General features: G+C 36.5%; 1 protein-coding gene across 1 annotated transcript in view; it reads right to left on the bottom strand.

Annotated features, from left to right (window-relative positions):
• The window catches only part of LOC149827856 (FAD synthetase, chloroplastic-like), a 32,173-nt gene extending 16,269 nt beyond the window's left edge, over nucleotides 1-15,904 (bottom strand). The window contains exons 1-2 of the mRNA XM_090018276.1: nucleotides 15,729-15,904; nucleotides 3,246-3,421 (exon numbers count right to left, since the gene is read on the bottom strand). Coding sequence (XP_089874402.1) covers nucleotides 3,246-3,421; nucleotides 15,729-15,787 — 235 coding nt within the window. The 5' untranslated portion in view covers nucleotides 15,788-15,904. The remainder of the gene's footprint in view (nucleotides 1-3,245; nucleotides 3,422-15,728) is intronic.
• Nucleotides 15,905-25,144: the final 9,240 nt, after the last annotated feature.

The following is a 25,144-nucleotide window of genomic DNA, read 5'->3' as shown; positions in this document are numbered from 1 at the left end:
TGCAATCCATAAAAAATACCTCTCAACAAGTTTTCACAATGAGATTACAAGAATCGCAAAGGTTCACAAAGAGAGCATCAACACAAAACATACACCATACCCGAAAGAGGGTATTCACAACAAAAATAGAAAAAATAAACCCTTATTAAACTTGGGATAAAATCCCACACTCAAGAGAATGATCTGTACAAGGGGAATAACCCCATATTTATAGAGGGAATGAGAGGAGCCTCAAGGGAGTAGTTGGACTCCCAACGGCTCTATTAGAGTTGTTGGGAGTCCAACGGCTCCCTTGGAGCTGCACCCTTTTGACTTGGTCAAAAAGGCCTTTCTACTAGTCAAAAAGGTGAAGCCTACGAGGGTCCTAAAATGGGGATTTAAGTTAGTTCTAGTTGGGTTTTAACTAGAACTAATCAAACTAAAAACTAACTAGAAAAAAAGAAAAATATTACAAGGGATTACATGAGCTACCTATGAGATTACATATGAGATACATGAGCTGCCTATGAGATTACATATGAGATATGAGATTACATATTTTAACAGGACAAAGATGACAAATGAGTTGCTTGTGATCTTTACAAAGGTGATGGAGGATCACTATACCAGTTTTGTTTGGTGCCCATGTGTAGCTCATTGCATTGATCTCATGCTTGAAGATATTGGTGAGATTGATGGCATTTTTTAGATCATTGAGATGTGCAAGAAAGTAACAAAATGCATCTATAATCATTGGGACATACTAAACTTGATGAGGAGGTTTGCCAAGAGGTCTGAGTTGATATGCCTTGCATTAATAAGGTTTGCTATGAATGTTTTGATTGTTCAGAGTCTTGTCATTCATCAAAATGAATTGAAGTAAATGTTTGCTTTAGATGAGTGGAATGCTACAAAGATTGTGTAGAAACCTATTGGGGCTGAGATAGTGGAGATAGTCTTATCTATGGACTTTTGAAAAAGGTGCAGTATATTTTTTAGGATGACGGTATCACTTGTGAAAGTGTTGAGGAGAGTGGACACTGATGAGAGGCCAACTATGCCCTACTTGTATGATGATATGGACAGTGCAAAAGAGCATATTGAGAGATGATTTCAAGGGCAAAAGATTATTATATGCTAGTTTGGAAGGTGATTGATGAGAGGTGGACTGACCAACTCCATCAACACTTCATGTTGCCTATTACTTGAATCTTGCCATCAAATTCTCCCCCACATTCCTATATGACAGAGAAGTGGTGAAGAGCATCCTAAATTCCATAGAGAAACTAATTGTAGATCATAGTGTGCAAAGAGAAATTTATTAGGACTTAAGTATAACAAAACGAGGGAGACTTTGGAAGTAGGAATGAAATCCAACTGTGTAGCTGATTATTGTGACTTTTGTTATCAAAATAATGCGTGACTTTGATATCAAACAATCATGCTTGTGACTTTTGTTAAATGCTAGACTGCATGTGTATGTTTAATTACTCATAATGGTTATATTCATGTTCTTTTTTCTTCAACCTCCTTTTTTGGTATTTTTTCAATTTTTTTGTGATTTTTAAATTGAATTTTTTTTGTGTCTTACGATGTGGTGTGATACACACGTATCTAAGGCCCATCTGATACCAGTTCCGACACGATAATTACAACATTTTCTTTATACGGCCACATATTTCTATTTTTATTTTCTCTTTTATCTTTCTATTCTATTCTAGTAATTCTCTTATGGTTTTTCTTGTTTGATTTAATAAATGGGCCTAAGCAAACCCGAACCTATGCTCATCAAAAGCATAATGATCTCATCAAGAGCTTGTTAAATTTTAAGTAGGTCTAGTAATATTATTATTGGGGTGTATTAGTGGTATTTATGTATGTCTAAGAATATTTAAGAACATGAGCTTGTTAAATTTTAACTGTCTAGCAATAGCATTAACAGGGCCTATTAATAGTATTTATGTATGTTTAATAATATTTAAGAGCATATGTAATATGTGTTGTGGCTCATTAAGCAAATAAAATAAACAGATAGAGTTTCTATCAGTGATACTCATACTATAAAAGCTAATGTTCTTTGAGCAGGCATTTCTGTAGGTTAGGATGAGGAGGGTTATAATTGAATTCCCATTTCTCCTCTATTTTTCATATACTAAGTTCAGAAAAGTCTGGGGCTTCAGCATGAGCTCGACTCAAACAAGTAGGTTCTGCTTGATTGCTTATCAAGCTAGGCTCACAAAACCCAGGCTCAGGCTCAAGTTGGCTTGCATATGCCCCTGACTTTGGAAGATTAGTAGCTCTACATAACTCCATGACAAATAAAAATCTGAAAAGGAGATATTTCTGTGTCAGCCTCAGTGTCCATTTTCAGAGAAGGAAATTAAAAGAATGAAAAACATCTTAATTAGGTATAACTGTTTTAGAAAAATTACGTCACACTTTTGCAGCTGGAAAGATAGAAGTGCTGTCCAGAAATGTTCTCAATTACACCAGTCAATAAGTTGGGCATAGGAAGATTATTCAGAATATAGACAAAACATCTCTAAAGAACACATGGTGAAGAGTATGAGACGAAGGCAAAAATCCAATTATTCAGGTATGAGATACATCCTCACTTTGCTTGCAACAGCTAACAAAACAGATTTTTAAATCTGATTGTAAAGTATCAGCCAAGGGGGCAACCTATAGAACCTTGAACCTTCTAGTCTATGTCACACGGACACTCCATTTTATCTGCCGTACCCATGTCGACATGCGTGTCCCGGTGTCCACACGCGTCGACACCTGGACACACCATTTTACCCTCCGTACATTCAAGTTTGTATTCAATTTATAATTTATAATTATATTTTCAGTTTATAACTTTATATTTTCAGTATATAATATATATTTTAGATATAGCATATATATTTAGATTATATTCAGTTTATTTTGAATTTATTTTATATTATGCAATATTTAATATATATAGCCGTGTCCCCGTACCCGCATTTTTTTAAATAGCTGTGTCGTACCCTCCATACACGTACCCACACCAGTACCTATGTGACATAGCTTCTAGTTAGGAATGGCTTGTAACCTTTTCTACAAACTAAAACAGATGGGCAATTTCTTTCAGGTATCAATCTCTTTCACTCCATCTATCAAAAACCAATAAACCCCTTATCTTAAGGAAATCAGCATAAGAGAAGGGGAAAAAACTGAACAAAAGAAAGAAGAGCACAGCACAAGCATACAATCATGGAAAAAGCAAAACTCATACCCACCAAGTACACATTCCTGGTCCGGTTCACAATTTATCAGAAGTTTACCCTCCACTTCTTTGGAATTCATATATGCACTCTGAGAGTGGCACAAGCTGGTAATCTTCATGGAAAAGCATGATCTGTTCAGCATCCTACGACCAGCAAAGCAGCCTCTCTGTCTGCAACATATGCATGAGCTATACAAGACAATAACAAAAACACTTTGTAAATTGACATACATGAAATGCCAAGAAGCATCACAATAAAAATCAATGCATTCAAAAATTTCCATTCTCTAGGAGCAATAAAGTTGCCACCCATACCAATGCCACTGTATTTTCATGTTTCAGAAATCTTCATGTGGGTTTTTTTGTTCACAAGCATTCTCTTGATAATATTCTTATATTTTTTACTTGTGTTTTAGCTCTTAAGCGGCTTGTGTGGTTGTACTCTTGTATTGACCCATAAGTGGTCTTGATTGTGTATGTTCTTGTGTTCTTGTATGCCCATAAGAGGCACCCACTTGTACTCTTTTTGCATTTTCATTACAATGTGTGCCTACATCCACAAAACTACTTCTCTTCTTTATTTTATTCTTCCTTTTTTTCTTCCTCTCTTACACATTTTTATATATTTCTCCCTTTGTCACACGACTTTGGTAGAGAGAACCTTTAATACATTACAAGGCTTTATAGGCAGGTATATTCTATTCACAATGAAGTTTCCTAATTGTATACTAAATCCATTTTAGCCATGTTTCCAGATTCTTTAGATTTGGATTCCTTGAGAGACTACATGGCTAGGCGTTCCTTGAAAGACAACATGATTAACCATATGGGGCATGCCACTCTGTTGTTGCCATTTTGGTCCTTTACCTTATTCATAGTTTCCATTCTGTAGAATGGCATTTTCCTGCAGGTGTTGTTTTCTTGCCTCCCTTGATTATTGCACTGCAATACCTGCTTCTCTTGCATCTGCTCTGCTTGGACACCTTCCCTATTCACTGGCTCATTACCACCTTCTTCCTGAATGACAGGATCACCTTCCTGATTCACTGGCTTATTACCACCTACCGAATACAAGTACCTGCCTGACTTACAAGCTCACCACGCCTCCATAATGCCAATGAGGCACCTTCTTTAACATGCCCCCTCAAGCCAATCTCCAATTTATGGAGATTGAGCTTGCCTCGAACTTTGCAAAACCTAGGACTTGCAATAGCTTCAGTAAAAATATCTGCAGGTTGATCTTCAGAAGGAATAAATTTGACAACAATATCTTGCTTAGCCACTTTTTCCTATACAAAGTTGTAGTCAATTTCAATGTGTTTTGTACGAGCATGAAAAACAGAATTAGCGGCAAGTAGCTCCAAAGTTGTTGCACCAGTGTTGGAACAGAAAGTTGATGTAGTTCTAACTCCATTAAGAGAATTTTCAACCACATGAGTTCAAACACAGCGCCTGCCAGAGCTTTATACTCAGCTTCAGTACTAGATCTGGCTGTGCTGCTTATTGGAACTCCATGGAATAACATTAGGACTTAAATAAGTTACATATCCACTGGTGGATTTTTTATCATCAGGGCAACCAGCCCAATCTGCACCTGAATAAGCAGATAAAGTTAAGGAGTTGGACTTAACGAATTGCGGGTTAAAATTAAGTGTCCCCCCTTAAATATCACAAAATTCTTTTTACATGGTTTCAGTGATCTAAAGTGGGCTCATGCATGAACTGGCAAACTTTATTAACGGCATAGGCAATATCTAGTCTTGTAAGAGTAGCATATTGGAGTGCCCCAACAACACTTTGATAAAGAGTCCGATCAATCATGAGTTCACCATCAAATTTGGATAGACTCGCGTTGGGAGAAGCAGGGGTGACCATCGGCTTAGATTTATTCATTTGAGTTTTGGTCAGTATATCATAAATGTATTTTCTTTGTGAGAGCAAGAGACCAGTAAAAACTTTATGAACTTCAATTCCTAAGAAATGCAGCTCTCCTAGATCTTTTATGGAAAACTCAACATCCCTGTGAGAATTGCTTGTAATAATAATGCTGTCCACATATACAAGAACATACAAAACCAAGTCATTGGTCTGTTTAATGAGTATGGATGAGTCGGCCTTGGATTCCACAAAGTCTAAACTAATCAGATAATTTTTGGAGCCTCTCAAACCAAGCTCGAGGAGCTTGTTTAAGACCATAGAGCGCTTTGGTCAGTTTACAAACATGATGTGGGAACTCTTTATTTTCAAATCCAGGTTGAGGCATATAAACATCTTCCTTTAAGAAACCATGCAGAAATGCATTGTTAAACATCTAACTAACGAATTTTCCATCCTTGACCAGAGGCAACAACAATACAGCCCTAATAGTTGTTGACTTGATCACAAGGCTGAAAGTTTCGAAATGGTCAATGTCTTCTTGTTGACTATATACCCTTTAGTGACGAGTCTAGCCTTATACCTAGCAATAGTCCCATTAGCATGACACTCCATACAGTAAATCCATTTACATTCAACAATATTTTGTTGTTCTTTTGGTGTCACTAAAGCCCATGTATGATTTTTGTAAAGAGCCCCCATCTCATCTTGCATGGCTTGAACCCACCTAGGATCTTGAAAAGCTTGTTTATGGTTACAAGCTTCTCTCTCATCTTGAGTTAATTCAGTAATAAGAGCTTGAGAAATAAGATGAAGACAATCAGTGAAGGTTTTAGGTTTGCTAGTGAAGGTTTTAGGTTTGCTGGTGCCATCTTGGGAATGAGTGATCATATAATGAGTCTGTAAAAGAAATTGGGAAGAGATATCAACCACAAGATTGATTCCATCACTGAAAGTGGGGATGTCTAAAATGGGTTCAGTAGTGATTTCATAGGACTCAGTTTGAGTGGACGGCTGATTAGGTTCAGGTTCATATAACGACTGATGCATTTCTGCTTGGTTATGTAAAAATATCTCAAAAAGAGGTAGTGTGCAACCCAAGCTCCAACTCCACAAAGGGATATGTGCACAAAGGCACAAGAACACTTAATAAAGAATTTTATTGAACAATTGGAGAACAATGCTCCAAGCATTGAATAGCATTTACAATAGGGGTTCAACCCCTTTTATAGAGAAGAGGAAACCTTGGAGGGGCTCCCACTAGACGTTGGAGCCCCTCCAACGGTTAGAAATCTAACCGTTGGAGGGGTCCAACGTCTAGTGTTGGACCCCTTCCAATGTTGACTAAGTCAAAAAAGAAAAAAGAAAGGAAAAGAAAAAAAAAAGAAAAAAGGAAAAAGAAAGAAAAGAAAAGAAAGAGAAATAAATTACAAACATATTTACAAATGTAAATATGCGTAAAACAGTAAAAAGACAAAAATACCCTTGGGGTTACATGAAGGAAAATATATTTTTATATATATAACGATAGATACATATACATATATGCATGATACATATATGTATATGTATCTCTCGTTACATACATATAAAAATATATGTATATAACAGGAGATACAATTTAACACCCTCCCTCAAACTTAGAGCGCAATGACCGAGAGTTTGTCAAGAAGAAAGTTGAATCTGGGAGAGCAGAGTGCCTTAGTGAAGAAATCTGTTAACTGATATTCCGAGGTCACGTATGGAAGATCTATAACTCTTTGCAAGTATGCTTCTCTAACGTAGTGGCAGTCCATCTCAATATGCTTTGTATGTTCATGAAATGTGTGATTTTTGGCAATGTAGATTGCACTCTTATTGTCACAACATAACTTAGTGGGTCCTTGAATATGAATCCCCATGTCTTGTAAGAATTGATGAATCCACACAATTTTCATGGTTGTGGATGTCATGGCTCAATATTCTGCTTCTGTGGATGATAGAGACACCTTTTGTTGTTTCTTGCATCTCCATGAGATTAAGAATTCACCTAAAAAAATGCAAAAACCTATAGTGGAGTGACGGTTATTTGGGTCATCTCCCCAATCAGAGTCAATATATACAATTAAATTTAACTCAGAGGACGAGGAAAGAAAGACTCCCTTATTTAAGGTTCCCCTTATGTATCTGGCAATTCGGAGAACGGCGCCCATATGGACAGACGTAGGAGCATGCTGGAATTGGCTTGCAGTGTGCACGGCATGCGAGATGTCTGGCCTTGTGATGCTAAGATACATTAGAGACCCCACAAGTTGTCGGTAAGGAGTAGGATCCTCCAAAGGAATCCCATCATTGATCTTTATCTTTGATCCCACAATTTCAGGAGTCTCACAGATTTTATCGTCAGAAATACCTGATCTGTCAAGAATCTCACATGCAAGTTTAGTTTGAGACAAGAAATAGCCTCCATGAGAGTAGGCTACCTCTATACCAAGAAAGTATGTCAAATACCCCAAGTCTGACATTTCAAACCTTTCTTTTAAAGTAGTTTTAATACTTTTGATGCCCTTTATGTCACTACCAGTTATTAACATGTCATCAACATACAGTAATAAAATCACAATTCCTGCATTCAACCTTTTAACAAACAGAGCAGTGTCAGTGTAGCATGAAGAAAAACCTTCTTGAATCATAACTTCATTAAATCGATCATACCAAGCCTTAGGAGCTTGTTTTAAACCATAGAGTGTTTTTTGCAAACGAAGGACTTTTCCCTTTGGTATGTCCATGCCAGGAGGAGAATCCATGTAAACTTCTTCATTAAGATCCCCATTTAAAAAAGCATTTTTAACGTCTATTTGGTAAATATTTCATTTTTTAATAGATGCAATGGTGATCAAACATCTTACAGTGACCATCCGAGGAACGGATGCAAAGGTTTCTTCGTAATCAATACCGTATTCTTGGCTATATCCTTTTGCAACAAAGCGGGCTTTATATCTTTCAAGAGTGTCATCACTCTTGGTTTTGACTTTAAAAACCCATCTACATCCTATTGATTTCTTTCCTTTTGGAAGATATTGAAAGGTCCAAGTTTTAGCTTTGTTGAGGGTTCTAAGTTCGTTATCCATGGCGTCTCTCCATTCTATCATTTTTTTAGCTTCTTCAAAATTCCTAGGCTCTTGATATGAGTGAATGGAACTGAGACATGCCCTATGTTTTGGGGAGAAGGATTCATAGGATATAAATCTAGAAGGATTTCTCCTAGGTCTTTCGGTTCTTCGAGAGTGGTTGGAAGGTTCACTAAGGTCACTATACTTCTCTATTGCACTTCTAAAAGTACTTTTATCTCTACGTGTATAGGTAATTGGTTCAATTGTTATTTCTTCTTCATGTTGAATGGGTTGTGGAATACTTTCACTTAAGTCTTCATCCTCATTTAATTCATTATCGCTAAATAAATCTTTGTTCCTAGATAATAACTCAAACAAAAAAGAGTAGTCGGCATTATCTTCATGAGTTTTATGTTCTTCAAAACCACTCATATTTTCTAAAAAGGTTACGCTTCTTGAGATATACAGTTTGTCGTTTTTAATATCATAACACCTAAATCCTTTTTGTGTTTCGAAATATCCCAAAAACGCACAAGGGATAGCTTTGGAAGATAGTTTATCATTCTTATCGGTGAGGACAAAATATTTACAACCAAAAATTCTTAGTCTATTATAGTCGGGTTCCTTTTTGTACAAGGTTTCAAAAGTGGATATTTGATTCAGATTTTTTGAAGGAAGTCGATTTATGAGATAAACCGATGCAAGAGCCGCTTTGGCCCAAAATCTTTTTGGATTTTTTTAAGAAATGAGTAAGGTCCTTATAGTTTCTATTATATGTCTATGTTTTCGTTCGGCTAGTCCATTTTGTTGAGGTGTTTTGGGGCAAGACCTTTGATGAACGATTCCATTATTTTCAATGCAACTTTTGAACGCATTTGAAAGGTATTCTCCTCCGGAGTCTATTCTAAAAATTTGTAATTTACTATTGAATTGATTTTGTATCATCATATGAAAAACCTTAAAGGTAGAAAAAACCTCATGTTTATGCTTGAGGAATTAAATCCAACTATATCTTGAAAAGTCATCAACATAGATAACATAATATGAAAAACCTCCTTTAGATACTACGGGTGTCGGTCCCCATACATCCGAATACATAATTTCAAAAGGCTTAGATGAAAACATAGTTTTTTGTCCAAAAGGTAAGCTTCTCATTTTACCAAGAATACAATCATTACAATTGAAATTGCCTTTACATAAAGTTTTAGCAAAATGTAAATGAGAGAGCCTGGCAATATTTGGATGCCCAAGGCGTTTATGCCAAACATTTATATCTTTATGTTGAACAATATTACAAAAAGATTGTTTTGGAATTTGAAGAAATTCCATGAAGTATAGATCTCCCTTCCTAAAGTCTTCCCCAATCAACTTCCCGGACCGGCGATCCTGTATCCAACATTTATTTGATGAGAACTTGATATCACACCCATGATCCGATAGTTGAGAGACGGAAAGCAAATTTAAATTCAATTTTGGGATAAATCTAACTTTAGGAATAGAAAATCCTTGTTTTTTAAAATCTTTAATTCTTTTTATTTCAAGAGAAGTCTCATCCGTGGTATAAACAAAAGAAAGGGAAAAATTCTTTGAGTATTTAGAAAGAACAAAAGCATTTAGAGTCATATGAAAGGATGTACCCGAGTCTAAGAGCCAAAGAGTCTTACCAGGAGGAGAGAAGGTGATCATGGCGGCTCCGGAGACGGATCCCTTGAGAAGAGGTTGAAGAGCTTCCATGATTTGATTTAGAGATAAAGTGTCATGGTTGGAGGTTGAAGGTCCTTCCTCCTTGATTGGTTGGAAAGTTGTAGACATAGCCACCATCTTTTTCCATTTAGAACATACCGGTTTAATGTGTCCCGGTTCTTTACAAAAGTGGCATATGATCTTGCTATAGTCTCTTCTTCCATAATGCCCACCATTTTCTCTTCCTCCTTGATTTTTGTTGAAGTGAGAGGGTTTATATGTTTTGACATTATTCCCCGGTCTTGATACGGCATAAGCACCCTCATCCTCATCCTTCGAAGGAACGACCAACACACTTTGATTGGTTTTATTCATCCCCAGTCTAGTTTCTTCTCCACTTAGTTTGGTAAGCATATCTTCCAATGGGGAGAAGAAAACGAAGACAAAAAAGAGGACCTAGTTTGTTCGAATTCGGGTCTAAGCCCATTTAAAAAGTTGAAGAAGTGATCTTCTAATTGTTTGGCTCTTAATTCAATTGCCTCTCCACTCCATTTAGGTTCTTGGAGAGCAAGTTCATCCCAAACCGTGGATAACTCGGCAAAGTATTCTCTAACGGTCATTTTACCTTGTTGAAGAGTTAATGCCTTCTTTTGTAAATAATATTTATGGGACAAGTCTCTTGAAGTATACATTCTTTCAAGATACTCTCATACTTGAAACGCTTTCTTGAACTTCAAGATATTGGCATTTATTTTTGTTTGAACGGAAGAGAAGAACCATGAAAGAATTTTGTAGTTCTTCATCTCCCATTCTTCATGCTTTTTGTTATATTCTTCAAAGGCTTTTTCTCTCTCTTTATCATCAAGAACCTTGATTTCTCCTCTCTCCATAATGGTGATCTTAGGTTCGGGTTCGAAAATGGTTCATTTGACGTATCCCCAAAGACCTTTCCCCTTAATGTGAGCCTCCATATTCCCGGCCCAAACATGATAGTTGGAGCCGTTTAATTTAAAACCAAGTAAAAAATGCGACTCTTTTTCACCCATTAGAGAGAGAAGAGTGGAGAAAAAATACGTACCACAAAAAGATTTTCAAGTCTTACTTGAAGTAAGATTCTTCTAAAATATTGGAGAAGCAAGATCCACCAATTCAAACTTCAAAACACCGAAGGCATGTTTTTCGAGGCACTCTAAAAACGAAGAATCCTACGATCCTTTATCACCAACCTTGCTCTGATACCATGTGAAAATATCTCAAAAAGAGGTAGTGTGCAACCCAAGCTCCAACTCCACAAAGGGATATGTGCACAAAGGCACAAGAACACTTAGAACAAAATGTACCCAAGGTACAAATGAAGAACACAAATGCAAAAATATAAAGAATTTTATTGAACAATTAGAGAACAAGGCTCCAAGCATTGAATAGCATTTACAATAGGGGTTCAACCCCTTTTATAGAGAAGAGAAAGCCTTGGAGGGGCTCCCACTAGACGTTGGAGGGGTCCAACGTCTAGTGTTGGACCCCCTCCAATGTTGACTAAGTCAAAAAAGAAAAAAGAAAGGAAAAGAAAAAGAAAAAGAAAAAGAAAAAGAGAAAAAAGAAAAAAGAAAAGAAAAAGAAAAGAAAAAAAAAGAGAAATAAATTACAAACATATTTACAAATGTAAATATGCATAAAATAGTAAAAAGACAAAAATACCCCTGGGGATTACATGAAGGAATATATATATATATATATATATATATATGCATGATACATATATGTATATGTATCTCTCGTTACATACATATAAAAATATATGTATATAACATGAGATACAATTTAACAGGTTAGCGGGTTCAGTTTGATTCGGACAGCCATGGGACAAGACCGTAGGCTCATGGGAATGATGGTGGAGGTATATAGGCTGGTTTATGGGTGACGAAGATGAAAAATGCTCTTTGAAATTTTGGTTGCGGAGCCATGAGTTCATTTCTATGGTTGTAGTGGGTTCTTGTGTTCCCGCATACAAAAAACGGTGTTTATCAAAAGTAACATGACGAGAAATAAAAACATGTTTGGATATGGGTTCATAACAAATATAGTCTTTATGACAGGATCCATAACCTATGAAAACACATGGCCCGGACTTGGGAGAGAGTTTTAACTGGTTATAGAGAACAAGATGAGGATAGCATGTGCAACCAAAAACCTTAAAATAACCATAACATAGGGTCCTTTTAAATATTATTTCAAAAGGGGACTTATCATTTAAAGTGGCACTTGGCAATCTATTTATGATGTGAACCACTATACGGAAAGCATCAACCCAAAAGTTCATGTTTATGGCAGCATAAATCATTAGGCTCATACTTGTTTAAACCAGAGTTACCAGTCGAGGAAGCAGGAGCGGGAAGCGATACGGGAAGTGGGAGCGGGAAGCGAGGCACTTTCAAAAATTTAGAAGCGGGGAAGCATGGGACCACTTAGAAGAAAATTATGAACCGTCTCGGAAGCGACCTAGGAAGTGAACCGGAAGCGAGGGGGAAGCGAAAAAATGAAAAAAAATGGGGAAGCGAGGGGGAAGCGCGCTTCCCAAAAAAGAGGGACGCTTCCCCACGCATTTCGAAAGCGCGACGTTTCGCTCTTCTGAAACACATATCGGGGAAGCGCGCTTCCCCTTACTCCTAGGCGCCTCCGGTAACTCTGGTTTAAACCACATGCCTATGCTTTCTTTCAAAAACTTCATTTTGTTGTGGTATGTGCGGACAGGACAACTACCTTTTAATACCACATGTTATTAAGAGATCAGAGAAACTTTTGCTAAGAAACTCACCACCCCTATCACTATGGAAAATTTTGATCTCATACCCAAGTTGTTTTTTAACAATGTTTTTGGAATTTTCAAAGCACTTTTGAGTCTTAGATTTTCTAGATAACGGAAAAATCCAAGAGAATCTTGAATAATCATCAACCAAAAGTAGATAATATCTAAAACCTTCTCTAGATGAACATGTAGAAGGTCCCCATAAATCAGCATGAATTAATTCAAGGGGCCTTAAAGCATGAAATTCATCATGATCAAAAGGGAGTTTATGCATTTTAGCAACCATGCAAGTAGAGCAAAAACTAGATAGTTTGTCTGAATCAAAACATAAAATATTGTTTTTCCTAAGTGTATCCAACACTTTCTTCCCTGGATGTCCCAACCGATGATCCATACCACATGTACAAGCCATCCCTACTCAGTCTTCTTTTGAGGATAGTTCCTTTCTGCAAATCCTTCAGAGTAAACCCATCAAATGTGCTTCAAATATACAATTGTTATCACCAGTGAACTTGGCCACAGATAAATGATTCTTTTTAATTTTTGGAACTTGCAAGACATCCTTTAAAAGAAAAGATTTTGAATTTGAGTTAAAAGTGATGTTACCAAAATTTGTAATAGGTAAACTTGCACTATTTTTGACAATGATAGGGTTGTTCCTTGATATTTTTTTCTTATCAGTCATGCCATGATCTTCTGAAATCATGTAATTTGTTGCTCTTGAGGAGAACTTAGGCCATAGCCGCGAAAGCCTTGGGTATGTCATAACATTTATGAGCACTGTGATTTTTATGCCCACAAAAATGACAGACCACACGCCCATCTTGATTGGAGTTAGAGCCTTGATTAAAAAATGGTTTATGAGATTGGAAATTATTTTGAAGGCCTCTGCTTAATCCGGACCTCTTCCCCCACGGCCACGAAAATTATTTCTACGACCTCTATCGCTTTGAGAAAAGAAGGCAGTAGAGGTCGATTCAACTTGGTGTAGTTGCTTATGCATAAACAACTTAAGTCTCTTTTCTTGAGTGAGAAGCATGTCAAAGATTTTAACAAATGAAAGTAACTTATCTTGAAAAACTAAGATTGTGGTAATAAAACTATCATATTCGGCAGGAAGATCATTAAGAGCAAAAAGAATAAGATCGTCATCTTTAACTTCTTCACCAATAGAACTTAGAGAATCAACAATAAATTTCACATGATTAAGATATTCCACCATGGACCTATCATATTTCTTAACATTTTGGTTTTCTCTTTTCAACTGGAGAACTCTTAATTTGGACTAGGACGAATATGAACGTTCCAATGCAAGCCAAAAATCTTGAGCAATAGGGAACCTAATTATTTGGCCAAGAACATGCTTAGACATTGTAGCCTTTATCCAGTTGAAGGCCAATTGATCAGCTATTTTCACCTTGAATGAAACCTGGTTTGAAGGTAGGTGAAACCCATCAATAAATTTGATTAGGTCTTGACTATACATCACCGATTCTATATGTGAACACCATAACAGATACTTTGTTTGATCAAGCTTGATGGAAACAAGACTTAAAAAAGCATTCCACTGCATGGTAGGACAAGGAGACAGTGCAAGGCTAGAGGACATGCTTGAACTGGAAGACAAGGTTGAGCGAACTATGAAGCAATACAGAAAAGCAACAAGAAAGGGACGATTTTACAAAGATAATCGTACTTGCACTGATACCATGTAAAAATAATGAGAGTCTGAAGGCACACAATCACACCACAAAAAGCACACAGAATTTATATGGTTCAACAATATGTGCCTATGCCCATGAAACTACTTCTCTTCTTTATTTTCTTCTTCCTTTTTTTCTTCCTCTCTTACACGGTTTCCTATATTTCTCTCTCTCTCTCTCACTCTCTTTCTCTCTATGTCACACGACTTTGGTTGAGAGTCTTTAATACATTACAAGGCTTTACAAGGTAGGTAGGTAGGTATATTTTCTTCAAAATGTAGTTTCCTAGTTTCCAGATTTTTTAGATTTGGAGACTTCCCTTGAGAGACTACATGGCTAGGCTTTCCTTGAAAGACAACATGACTAACCATGTGGGGCGTGCCACTCTGCTGTTGCCATTTTGGTCCTTTGCCTTTTTCATAGTTGCCATTCTGTAGAATGGCTTTTTCCTGCAGGTGCTGTTTACTTGCCTCCCTTGATTGTTGAACTGCAATACCTGCTTCTCTTGGCCTCTGCTCTGCTTGGACACCTTCCTGATTCACTAGCTCATTACCACCTTCTTCCTGAATGACAGGATCACCTTCCTGAATACAAGTACCTGCTTGATTTACAGGCTCACCACGCCTCCTCAATGCCAACGTGGCACCTTCCGTAACAAATCCATCATTTTTGACAGAGACAATGAAAATGAAAGAAGTAACTCTCTTTAATGGTATGTCCACCCATGAAATTTAACTGAACCAATTACTTACCGATAAAAAGAGGAAGGAATCACCGACCAACCAAATGAAAAAACATTACATATGAGAGAGAGTATAAGGAAGAGGCAATTCTCTTTAACAGTATGCCCATTAATGAAATTTAGTACCAATAAAAGAAGGAAGAAGGCGACACCCACCAATCAAATGAAAAAACACTGCATGCTTCATGAGAGAGAGAGAGACCACAGGAAGAAGTAATTCCATTTAACAGTATGCTCATCCATAAAATTTAGCAGAACCAACTAATTACCAATAAAAAGAGGAAGGCCCGACACACCAATCAAATTAGAAACCACCGCATGCTTCATAAGAGAGAGAGAGAGAGCATAGGGAAGAACAAATTTTCTTTAACGGTATGTCCATCCATGAAATTCAACTGAACCAACTATTTACCAATAAAAAGAGGAAGATGCGATTCATCAATCAAATGAAAAACTACTTCATGCTCCATGAGAGAGAGAGAGCATAGGGAAGAAGAAATTGTCTTTAACAGCATGTCCAATTCATATGAGAGAGAGAGCTAAACAGGCATGCAGTAAATCATGAAAAGCTTCAAGAAAATGTGCTGAACCACACCTGTTCCTGCAGAGCAGGGGCTCTGCTAGAGGCCTTAGAGAAAGAGAAGCAAAACCCATTATTCCCACGATGGTGGTGGAGAGAACAACACTCTTCAATGCAAAGATTTCTTGTTAAAAAAAGTCCTGGCTTGGACAATAGCACTTTCACATGTCAGGGAACGCCCATCTCTTCATGGACCAACGGCACCAGCATGGTGGCGGAGTGCTCTTCCCTTGTTGGGGAAAGTGCTAAGCAGACTTTTTCTTGCTCTGCACAACAGAGGACGAATGGTGTTGCTTTTATCATTGCTCAAGGGTCAGGGAGTGGGATAGTGAGGACCCTGTAGTGGCTCCAATTCATACACGCTCAGGGTCCGAAATGGCCACTGCAGAATGCAGATGCAGATGATATGTTCATCTGATCTCTGATCAGGTCCTATCTATTTGGATTTGGGTTTGGATCTGGGTTTCTGGTTGGGTTGGAAATTGTGAAACCCTTGATTGGTTGTCACACTTGGGCATTGGGTTTTGTGTTGCTTATCTTATCCAGACGGACCAGACCTTTGTTTCGCCCACCAAAAAAAAATTGACACAGTGTGCTAATAAATTTTACAATGGGTGTTGGGTTGGGGGTGAGTTTTTTCTTGGTTTTTGCACTATTCCTAAAGGGCCGTTTTATTGCCCAACTCTACTGAGTTCTGATCTACAGGAAATTTATCTGGTAACTTCTGTATCCAAGAAATGTTTCAGCCTGTTTGATTTGAAAGAGGAAGAATCATTTTGAAATTGTGTGAAGAAAAAGTCATACTTTCTCTAGTATGTCAAATTCAAATTAAAATTGACAGCTTCTTCTAGTCACAAAGTTCTGGGCTCCGTCTTTTTTTATCAAGTTCCTGTGTTTAAGAAGTTTATATGCGCAATCAAACAGCCCCGGTAATCAAACATAGTTATGTGTTACTAAAGGCCATTTCAGCTGGTAAAAAGAAATCGCTGCTGATTGCGCATTTGAAAAATTAGGATATATATATATATATATATATATATATAATGGGTGGTAGCTGCCTACCACCCAAGTGGCTAGACGCCGATGGACGCGTGCGATGGAGGCTCATCGCATGTGCTCTCGTTAAAGAAGCCCTTAGGCTGGTCCACTTCCATAAGGCACAGAAGTGGTAGGCATCTACGACTTTCTATATATGTATATAAACAAACTAAATAACTGGAGAGTTTGCAAATCAACTCGTCCACCAAATACATTGAATTAATGTCAAATTTGATACGACCCAAAAAAGGAAACAAATATGACATACAACAGCTATTGCAATTGCTCTCAACAGTTTTTAAGTAACCTATAATTGAATCAAAGTCACATTTAAATAATCTCTCTCTCACTCTCTAATATATATACATATAAACAATTTGTAAATAAGTTGTCCATAATTTCATATCTCTCTTTGGTACTAAGAGTATGTTTGATGTGTTGTTCCCAGCGTGATTCAGATAGAAATCTCGCTGGAACGGCAATTTTCAACAAATGTTGGATGCGGCGAACGGCGTTCCGTGCGTCTGCCGCATCCTTATACATGTGATCTTTTTGTTCCACCCTCCCCCCTGTTACAAAAGTAACAGGAACGAGAAGAACAAAATTTTCTCGATGAGCATGCCTCTCTCACTCGACGCTCTCTCCCCATCAATGCATCTCTCTCCCTCATGGCAGTGGAGGCGAGGCAGAAGACGATGACATTTCTTCTGCAAGAAACACGAGAGAGAGATATTTGAGTGGATGAAGAGGATGAGGGAAATCGGAATCTCGCTCTCTCATCTCATTTTGATCTCTTCTCTCTCATACGCCTTCATTCCAGCAAATACAAAAAGACATGAGCTGCAATGGGAAAGGGGCTGGTTGCCTTTGAAAGAAACATCAAATCCGTGAAGAAGAAGGAGTGATCATCTCTTCCTTCATGATTCAGCCCTTTGTGTGTGCTACCTTCATTGGAGGAGACATCACTCGGAGGGAACGGCCGAACGAGACCTAAGATTTGGTTCCACTGTGTGTTGTTGAGGTCACGAACTTGAGAAGCCTTCTTGGCCAGCACTGTTCTTGTTGGAGCTAAGTCTCTTTCGTAACTCTCTCTCTCTCTCTTTGAATGAAGGGGTATGATTGATGTAACCTTAACTTGCCGTGTGAATGTTTGATTGTGGGTTCTTTTGTTTGTTGAATCTAAGGGGTTGACCTTTATATTTATTATTCTTATATGTTGAGTTAAATTCCTGAAACTCACTATTAAGATGAATTATTTATATTTCATAAACTTTTCGTGTTGTTGAATGTGCTTATAAAATCTATTTGAGGTTGTTTGAGAGGTGCCCACCAAGCGTTTGGTGAAATGCCTCTATGACATAGCTAAACTTATTTACAAGCCTTTTTAGGTATGAAGTCTAATTTGTGCCCATTTGTTCTTGCACAATAATTTGTTTCATATTTTTTGCTTCCATAATTTTTTTGTTCTTTGATTCACTTACTTCTGCTTAGGTTTTGTTTCATTTATTTCATTTAGTTATGTTTTTTAATTAACCATTATTCTTATTAGTTTCAATTATAGCAAGGCTATGTTTGAGGTTATTTAAATGAAAAATGTGTTGTATTGTCATCAAATGCAAAGTTACAATGAGGTTCTGTGATCAATGGTGATGATTATGAATGCAAACATAGAAATACTGAATGGGTTAGATTAGACTTACATCATCTTGCAAGTAAGACTTGTTCAAGCAGTTTGTGCTTTTTAGAAATGTGTCTCTGGATGGCCTAATTTCAAATTCTAGTGTTAATGGCCTCATTTATCAAGTCTGAAGACAAACATGGGATCTTTCCTTTTTTCTTGTGGTTTTAGCTTCATATTATGCATTCTGTTGTGGGAGAGAAGAGGAACTTACAAAGGTTGTGAGTGGTGCAAATCACATCATACATTTTCTTTTTTCTTGTGATTTATTATTTAAATTTTTTAATTTTAACGATCTAGAATTATGGTTCAAGGATTTTCACTTTGAATGATAATCATATTTATGCTTTATTGCTTTAGATTAAGAATTTTGAATATAAATACTCATATGTACATGATGTGTATGTATAATGTACAACCATGTTTTCATGTCCTAGTTTCACTAAACCCTCATGTCATCCCAAGCATGTCTATGTTTAGTTCTTGTGCCTATTTGTCTATGTGACAGGTTCAAATGTTGCATAGGAAGATGGCTTCCCTTAGTTATGTATAGCTGATAACTTTAGTTAAACAAGAATTTCAGTGTGATTACAATTTTTTATAGTTCTTAGCTCAAGTACAAATTGCATTTGAATGCCAAAAATATTTGACTTCGGTTGCTGCCAAAATACTTGTCATTTGGAGAAGTTTTCACTTTGTAACCTTACAATAAGTAAAATGTGGAATTAAATTTCTGAGTGTGGATTTCATTTAAGATTTGTTAGGTTATTTTCAAGGGAAAAAAGTGTACTTCCATTTGATGATAGTGGGCTTTGTTGCATAGTCATGTAAGATTTGTGAGGTTATTTTCAGTAAAAGAATATATTGTCAATTGCTGATAGTGGGCTTTGTCGCATGATATCTACCACAATAATGCATATGATAGTTTGCTACACAGTTTTAGCATCCCTTAAACATACAAGAATGAAAATTGTTATCATAATGGATTTGGATGATTGATTTGTATTTGTCTCAATAAGAATGTAGTAGTTGATAACTATTGCATCTAAGGTTTTGAAGTGATAATTATTGCATCTGGGTTTGGACCATCATTCTGGCTTGACTCACTTCTTTTAGGAGATCTATTAGTTCTTTGTGTTTCTTGAGATATTTATAGACAGAAATATCTTTGGATGGAGCATGAAACAACCGTTTTGGGATAGATTTGTAATATAGTAGTTGACCTTGAAGCAGTTTGTTTATTATATTGTCTAAAAATTAAGTCAATAGAATTGGCTTTCTATGTATGTGTATAACAGTAAAAGTCTGTAGTGTTGCAAGTTGAAAAATCTAAATTTCATATTACTGAAGTTTGTGATTTCTAGTATTGTGAGGAGATCCTTGTCTTATATCTTTATAAATAATTTGTATTTATGTTTTTGTTGTTTTTACCTTTCTGCAAATGGTTGGACCTAATCTGCTCCATCTAGCTATGCTCAAAGATACACTTTTAACATGATGGTAGTGATAAGTGTTGGTGTCAATATCAAGTTGTCAGCATGGTTTGGTAAACACATGTGGATCCCAACATTGTCTGCAAAATGACCTTTTTGCTGAACTATATGAATTGTGAAAGTTTTTTTTCACATAAAGTCTCAAACTAGGATCTTCTGTTCACTGCTGCCCCAAAATGAGTCTATGCTAACTAAATTTGTGAAGAGCTGTTAAGATCTTGTTTGAGTTGGATCTTCTACATTGTCTACTTTGTTACTGCATTATTGGACTTGCTAACTGCCCTACTTGGACATGGATTATCCCTAATGATGAGAGTATGAGGTCACAAATGCTAAAAAAACCTTGTGCATGATAAGAGCAAAACACATTGTATGCTTCATTTATGTGCATCATGTTGATTCTGATCTTTGTAATGATCTGTGCATGTCCTAATGTTCTAATCCTTCCATATTTACTTGTTTGAGTCTTGTCCCCTAACAGTTAGAATGATTTGTTCTATAGGTTTTCTAGAAAATTTCTAACACAGCCATTGAGATTTTATTCACATTTTTTCATTTCTTACAGAATTTAGGATCCTGCATTCTGCACAAAAATAAACTACCTGCACCAGAATTAGATGAATACAACATTTTTTTTTATCAAAGTGCTCAATGCTTCCTTGAATGGCAGGATGTTGATCCACATGTATTACGTGGCCCTGTTGACAATGTTTCCATGCCGGATCTAGTGAAGGTGTGCCAACCTGTTGAAGATGGCTATTACTTGGAATTGAATTATCTTTTCCTTGTTCTACTGTTGAAACAATCAATAACTCTCTTGCATATTTTGATGCTTCTGATGCTAATATCCTGATTGAAGATGGATCCTTTTTAGAAAATGAATGATCTTTCAAATCTTACATATGCTGACTCAAGTGGTTTTGAAATGCTTGATGAACTCTTGCACTATTTTGATGCCACCGAAAATAATTTATGTGAGGTTGGTTCAAGTTCTTCTTGGATTGGACAAGAAGCCGATGCAATTGATAGGCATCTAAACATTAACTCTAAGGTGATGTTTACTTGCATTCTAGAAGCTTGAAAAGCTTACACATTTTATCCTCAGTGAAGGGTCTCTTAAATTGAATTTTCTACGCATGCATCGTCTATTGTGAGTATATCAACCATTTTCAGGTGGATGAAGCATCCTTACCATATGTGGAACAACCAGATACCTTGCAAGTCCATATTATAGAGCAATCGACCTCTAAGCAAATACTTAATAGGTTTTTATGTTGAAGGCACAAGGTTTATCTAGCAACTCATCACAGGCAAACACAAAAGAAAAGATCAACCAACCTTAGAACTTAGAAGCACTAAGTGGAACCGACCGTTAAGAAAGAATTACAAAGAAGAAAATGTCTCTTCTGTGCAAAATCTTTCTCTTTTAGTCTTGAATCAGGTTTCTGAACTTGTAAATTCATTTCTCCAATATTTGTGAATTCTATAGCCAGAATTTATTTATTTATCTCTTATTGATTTCGCTAATACATTTCTGGTCTTGCTGATTTTGCTAATACTCACATGGTTAACATGACACCAACTTCATGTCTGTGGTTTGTGGTGGTGGAGGCCAGTTGTGATGGTCTGATTGGCTGCTATCTGTGTGTGTGTGCACGTGCAAGCACATGCATGTGCATGTGCAACTAACATTTTTATTTATATGAAGATAGTGACACATTTTTGCCTTTGATGACTAGAATTTGAGCAATCCACAATCTAGATTACAATGTCCAATCGAGTCTCCAAAAACTAATGTGGTTAGGTTCAACTTATACAGTGTTGCCCTGTTGGTTTTGGTGCAAATCTTGTTCTTGCAAGAAAATATCAACAAAAACTGAGGTGGTATCCCATGTGGTAAGTGAGCTCTTGTGCGAAGCCGAAGGTTGTTCGAATCCCTCTGCCACATGTGGCTTAAGAGATATCTAGTAGGGGTCTGCCTAACCCCAGCTTGCCTTTCAAACAAAAAAGAAAAGGAAAATATGGACAAAATTTGGAATAATCATGAAATTTAAAAGTTTTTGGTTTTTTTAGAAAAAATCTTTGAAAAATATGGTATATACGCATATAAACTCGAAAAATATAGATAATATTAAAATAACTGAAAATTATTTTTGTTGTGCTAGTATATGATGAAAATGTGATATTTTGAAAACATCATGTTTTTTGGGGTATTATATCAGCCCTTGGAAATATTGTGATAAATTACAATATTTTATGTCTGGGTCATGGCCAATAAGCACTGGTAAAATCTGAAAAAATCTATTTTGCCTTCTTACGCCAACAATGTCGGTATTTATGATCACCACTTATGTTGGTAGAGCGAATTTCAAGTGTTGGAAGTAAGAAAAGTCTTGCAATATTTTTAAATTTTAGTTATATGGAGAGCATGTTGAGAGGATATCGGTATATATAAAACATTAAAAAATATATAACTTATGGATAACATTAACAATATTAAAAAGTTGAAAATGTGTTTTTAATGTGTTAGTATCACGTTGAGAGAGAGAGAGTCTCATACAATTTGATATCCATATTTGGGGCAAAATCCAATTTGAGATTCATATTCGGGGCAAAAATTCAATTTGTGATTCATATTCGGGGCAAAAATCTATATTCGGGGCAAAAATCTAATTCAAGATCCATATTTGGGGCCAAAAATTCATATTATGGCAAAAATCCAATTTGAAATCCATATTCATAGCAAAAATTTATATTAGGGGCAAAAAATCCAATTTTAGATCCATATTCAGAGCAAAAATCCATATTTGAGACAAAAATCCAATTCCAAATGCATATTCAGGGCAAAAATTCATGATTTTCGATATAATTTCGTAATTGAATCCATATCCGAGCAAAAAACCATAATAAACTTCTTAAAACATGTAAAATGATAGACAAATCGGGTCATACGATCCAAACCGAATTAATTTGACCCATTATCGATGATTGTCCAAGTTGTCCTCACATAGTCATCAAAGAACGGACATTTAGAACATAGTATCTGAGTACGGTCCAAACAAACATTGGATTTGGAACAGTTGTTACGGAACGAACATAACCAATGTTCTGTTCCATCTTTTTGTTCATTTTGTCCAACCTTGGACAAACCATCAAACATACCCTAAGGGATCAGAGTGAACTCAACTTGGAGATTTTTGAAGATTAGATATACTCTTGAATTTTGGATCAACTTAGATCTCACCTTAAGGTCCTTATATCCAGTTAGAAGAGGTAAAATCTACTAAATTTTCACATGAGAAAAAATAAAACAAGTTGAATTAAGCCCATTTCTTATTTGGAGCTCATCTTATTTTGTTATTCGATTTTCATAACCAATCTTGACCCAAAATAGCATGTATCTTAAATTGGTCCGCATCTAAATCTTATATAGTTGGTACTATTAGTGATGTAAACATGTTAAACTCAGCTCAGTTGTAGGCTTTATTGAATCCAACCAAATCAGATTTGCCCTAATTGGATTTCGGTTCAGATTTGGAGTTAGATGCAAAGAAGGCAAATAGCAAATCCATACTGATTAGCTAATCAGATATATTCCATGAGTAGAATCAAGACATTATTTGCCAAATTTGAATTGAGATGCAGATAGAACCTGCTTTTTTCAATCCAAATTTGAATATTTATATTATTCTTTTTTTCCCTTTTTTCTGTAAAATCCAGCTAACTAGATTTGGGTTCAGTTGAACATCCAATTCAAACTCAATGACTTGTCATCCCCTAAGCTTAGTTTATTTTTTTTATAGGCCAGCTGGGGTTAGGCGGAACCATACCATTGGGTTTTAAACTTGCAAAGTCCCAAAGCAAGCCGAAGCCCCCGTTGGTTCCCCTAAGCTTAGTTTGATAAAGAAAAGATCAGGTGCAATATGATTGCAGAAGTATTTGTGCATTAAGCACCTGATCACCCTCCATCTTGTGGACAGGGCCTGTCAGTTGTGGGGCCCAAGGCCTGATGGAGGGCAATCAAATATTTGTGCAATCATATTGCACCCGATCCGGACTCAGTTTGATATGGATGAAAATTCGATAAATAAATACGATACGAACTAGGCCAAACTCAGGTTTAATTAAGATTTGTCACTTACATTAAAGTAATATATGGAATAGAAAAATGAAATCTAATAAGGGAAACAAGGGAAGATATTAAAGGGTAATGCTAACAGTTTTCTTAGTAATTGTATGGTAACATAAAGTCTTTGAGTGAATTGAGGAACTATTATAAAGGAACTAACAGTAGGAGGTTTGGCTTAGTTGGCCGGTGATCTAGGTTCGAATCTTATGGGCGTCACTCCTTGTGCAAGCCGAAGCTTGGCGATTTCCTTGGGGCAAGGGGTAAGCCCATAGAGTTTTATGCTGTCAGGACAGCTACCCTAAGTACAGAAGGCAAAGGCAAGGCAGCTAAGTCTCTGATCCTCGGTTTCTCCGTGTAAATATAAAAAAAATAAATAAAAAGGATCCATTTTGGTTTACCATAAAAGAAATGATGCATGTCATTGAATTATGAAAAACTTTTGTATGCATTTGAATTATAAAAAACAACAGGATATATTTTTGCAAAACAACCCCTTTTTAAATTCTTGGAGGGGCTAGGACCCCCCTCCCAAAACCCGCTTGGTTCTGCCCTTGAAACTATCATTACGAAGCACTTTTGTTTTAATGGCACACGTGCATGATGCTAATGATATAGGTGCTCTAGTTATATGATTGAGTTAGAAGATAAAACAATTGCCAAGAAACATGTATCCTCGAAAACCAGTTGGTCTTTATTTGGAATCTTTATATTGCCATGTTTGTCAAAACATGGTTTTGGAGTTGCCAACTCCACAAGCTATTTGGGAGCTCTTCCTGGATTTCAGATGGCTCTGGCATTTCCATGAGGTGTTGGCCCCAAACAATTGTGAGCATTTGGAATAAAAAAGAATCAATGATTTTGGGGTACATCTTAGTCATTTTATGTGGTTAGACCTAGCCACTCCTAATCCTTGAACTTGTTTGTTATTTGTCAGATTTATTCATATCAAAAGCTTGCACCTTCTCAAATCATGTGTTTACTTGAAGAAGACTGAAGCTAAGTCATGCAGCATGGTTCATATCATGCCAAACATGCTGCATGAAAAATATAAAGGTTTCATAATGGGTAGCGAACACGCTGCACATGAAACACA

This window comes from Nuphar pumila, chromosome 10 (assembly GCF_984573655.1).
Source record: "Nuphar pumila chromosome 10, dmNupPumi1.hap1.1, whole genome shotgun sequence".
NCBI classification, from domain to species: Eukaryota; Viridiplantae; Streptophyta; class Magnoliopsida; order Nymphaeales; family Nymphaeaceae; genus Nuphar; species Nuphar pumila.
The sequence above is the reverse complement of the archived record's forward strand: the minus strand, read 5'-3'. Positions and strand labels throughout refer to the sequence as shown.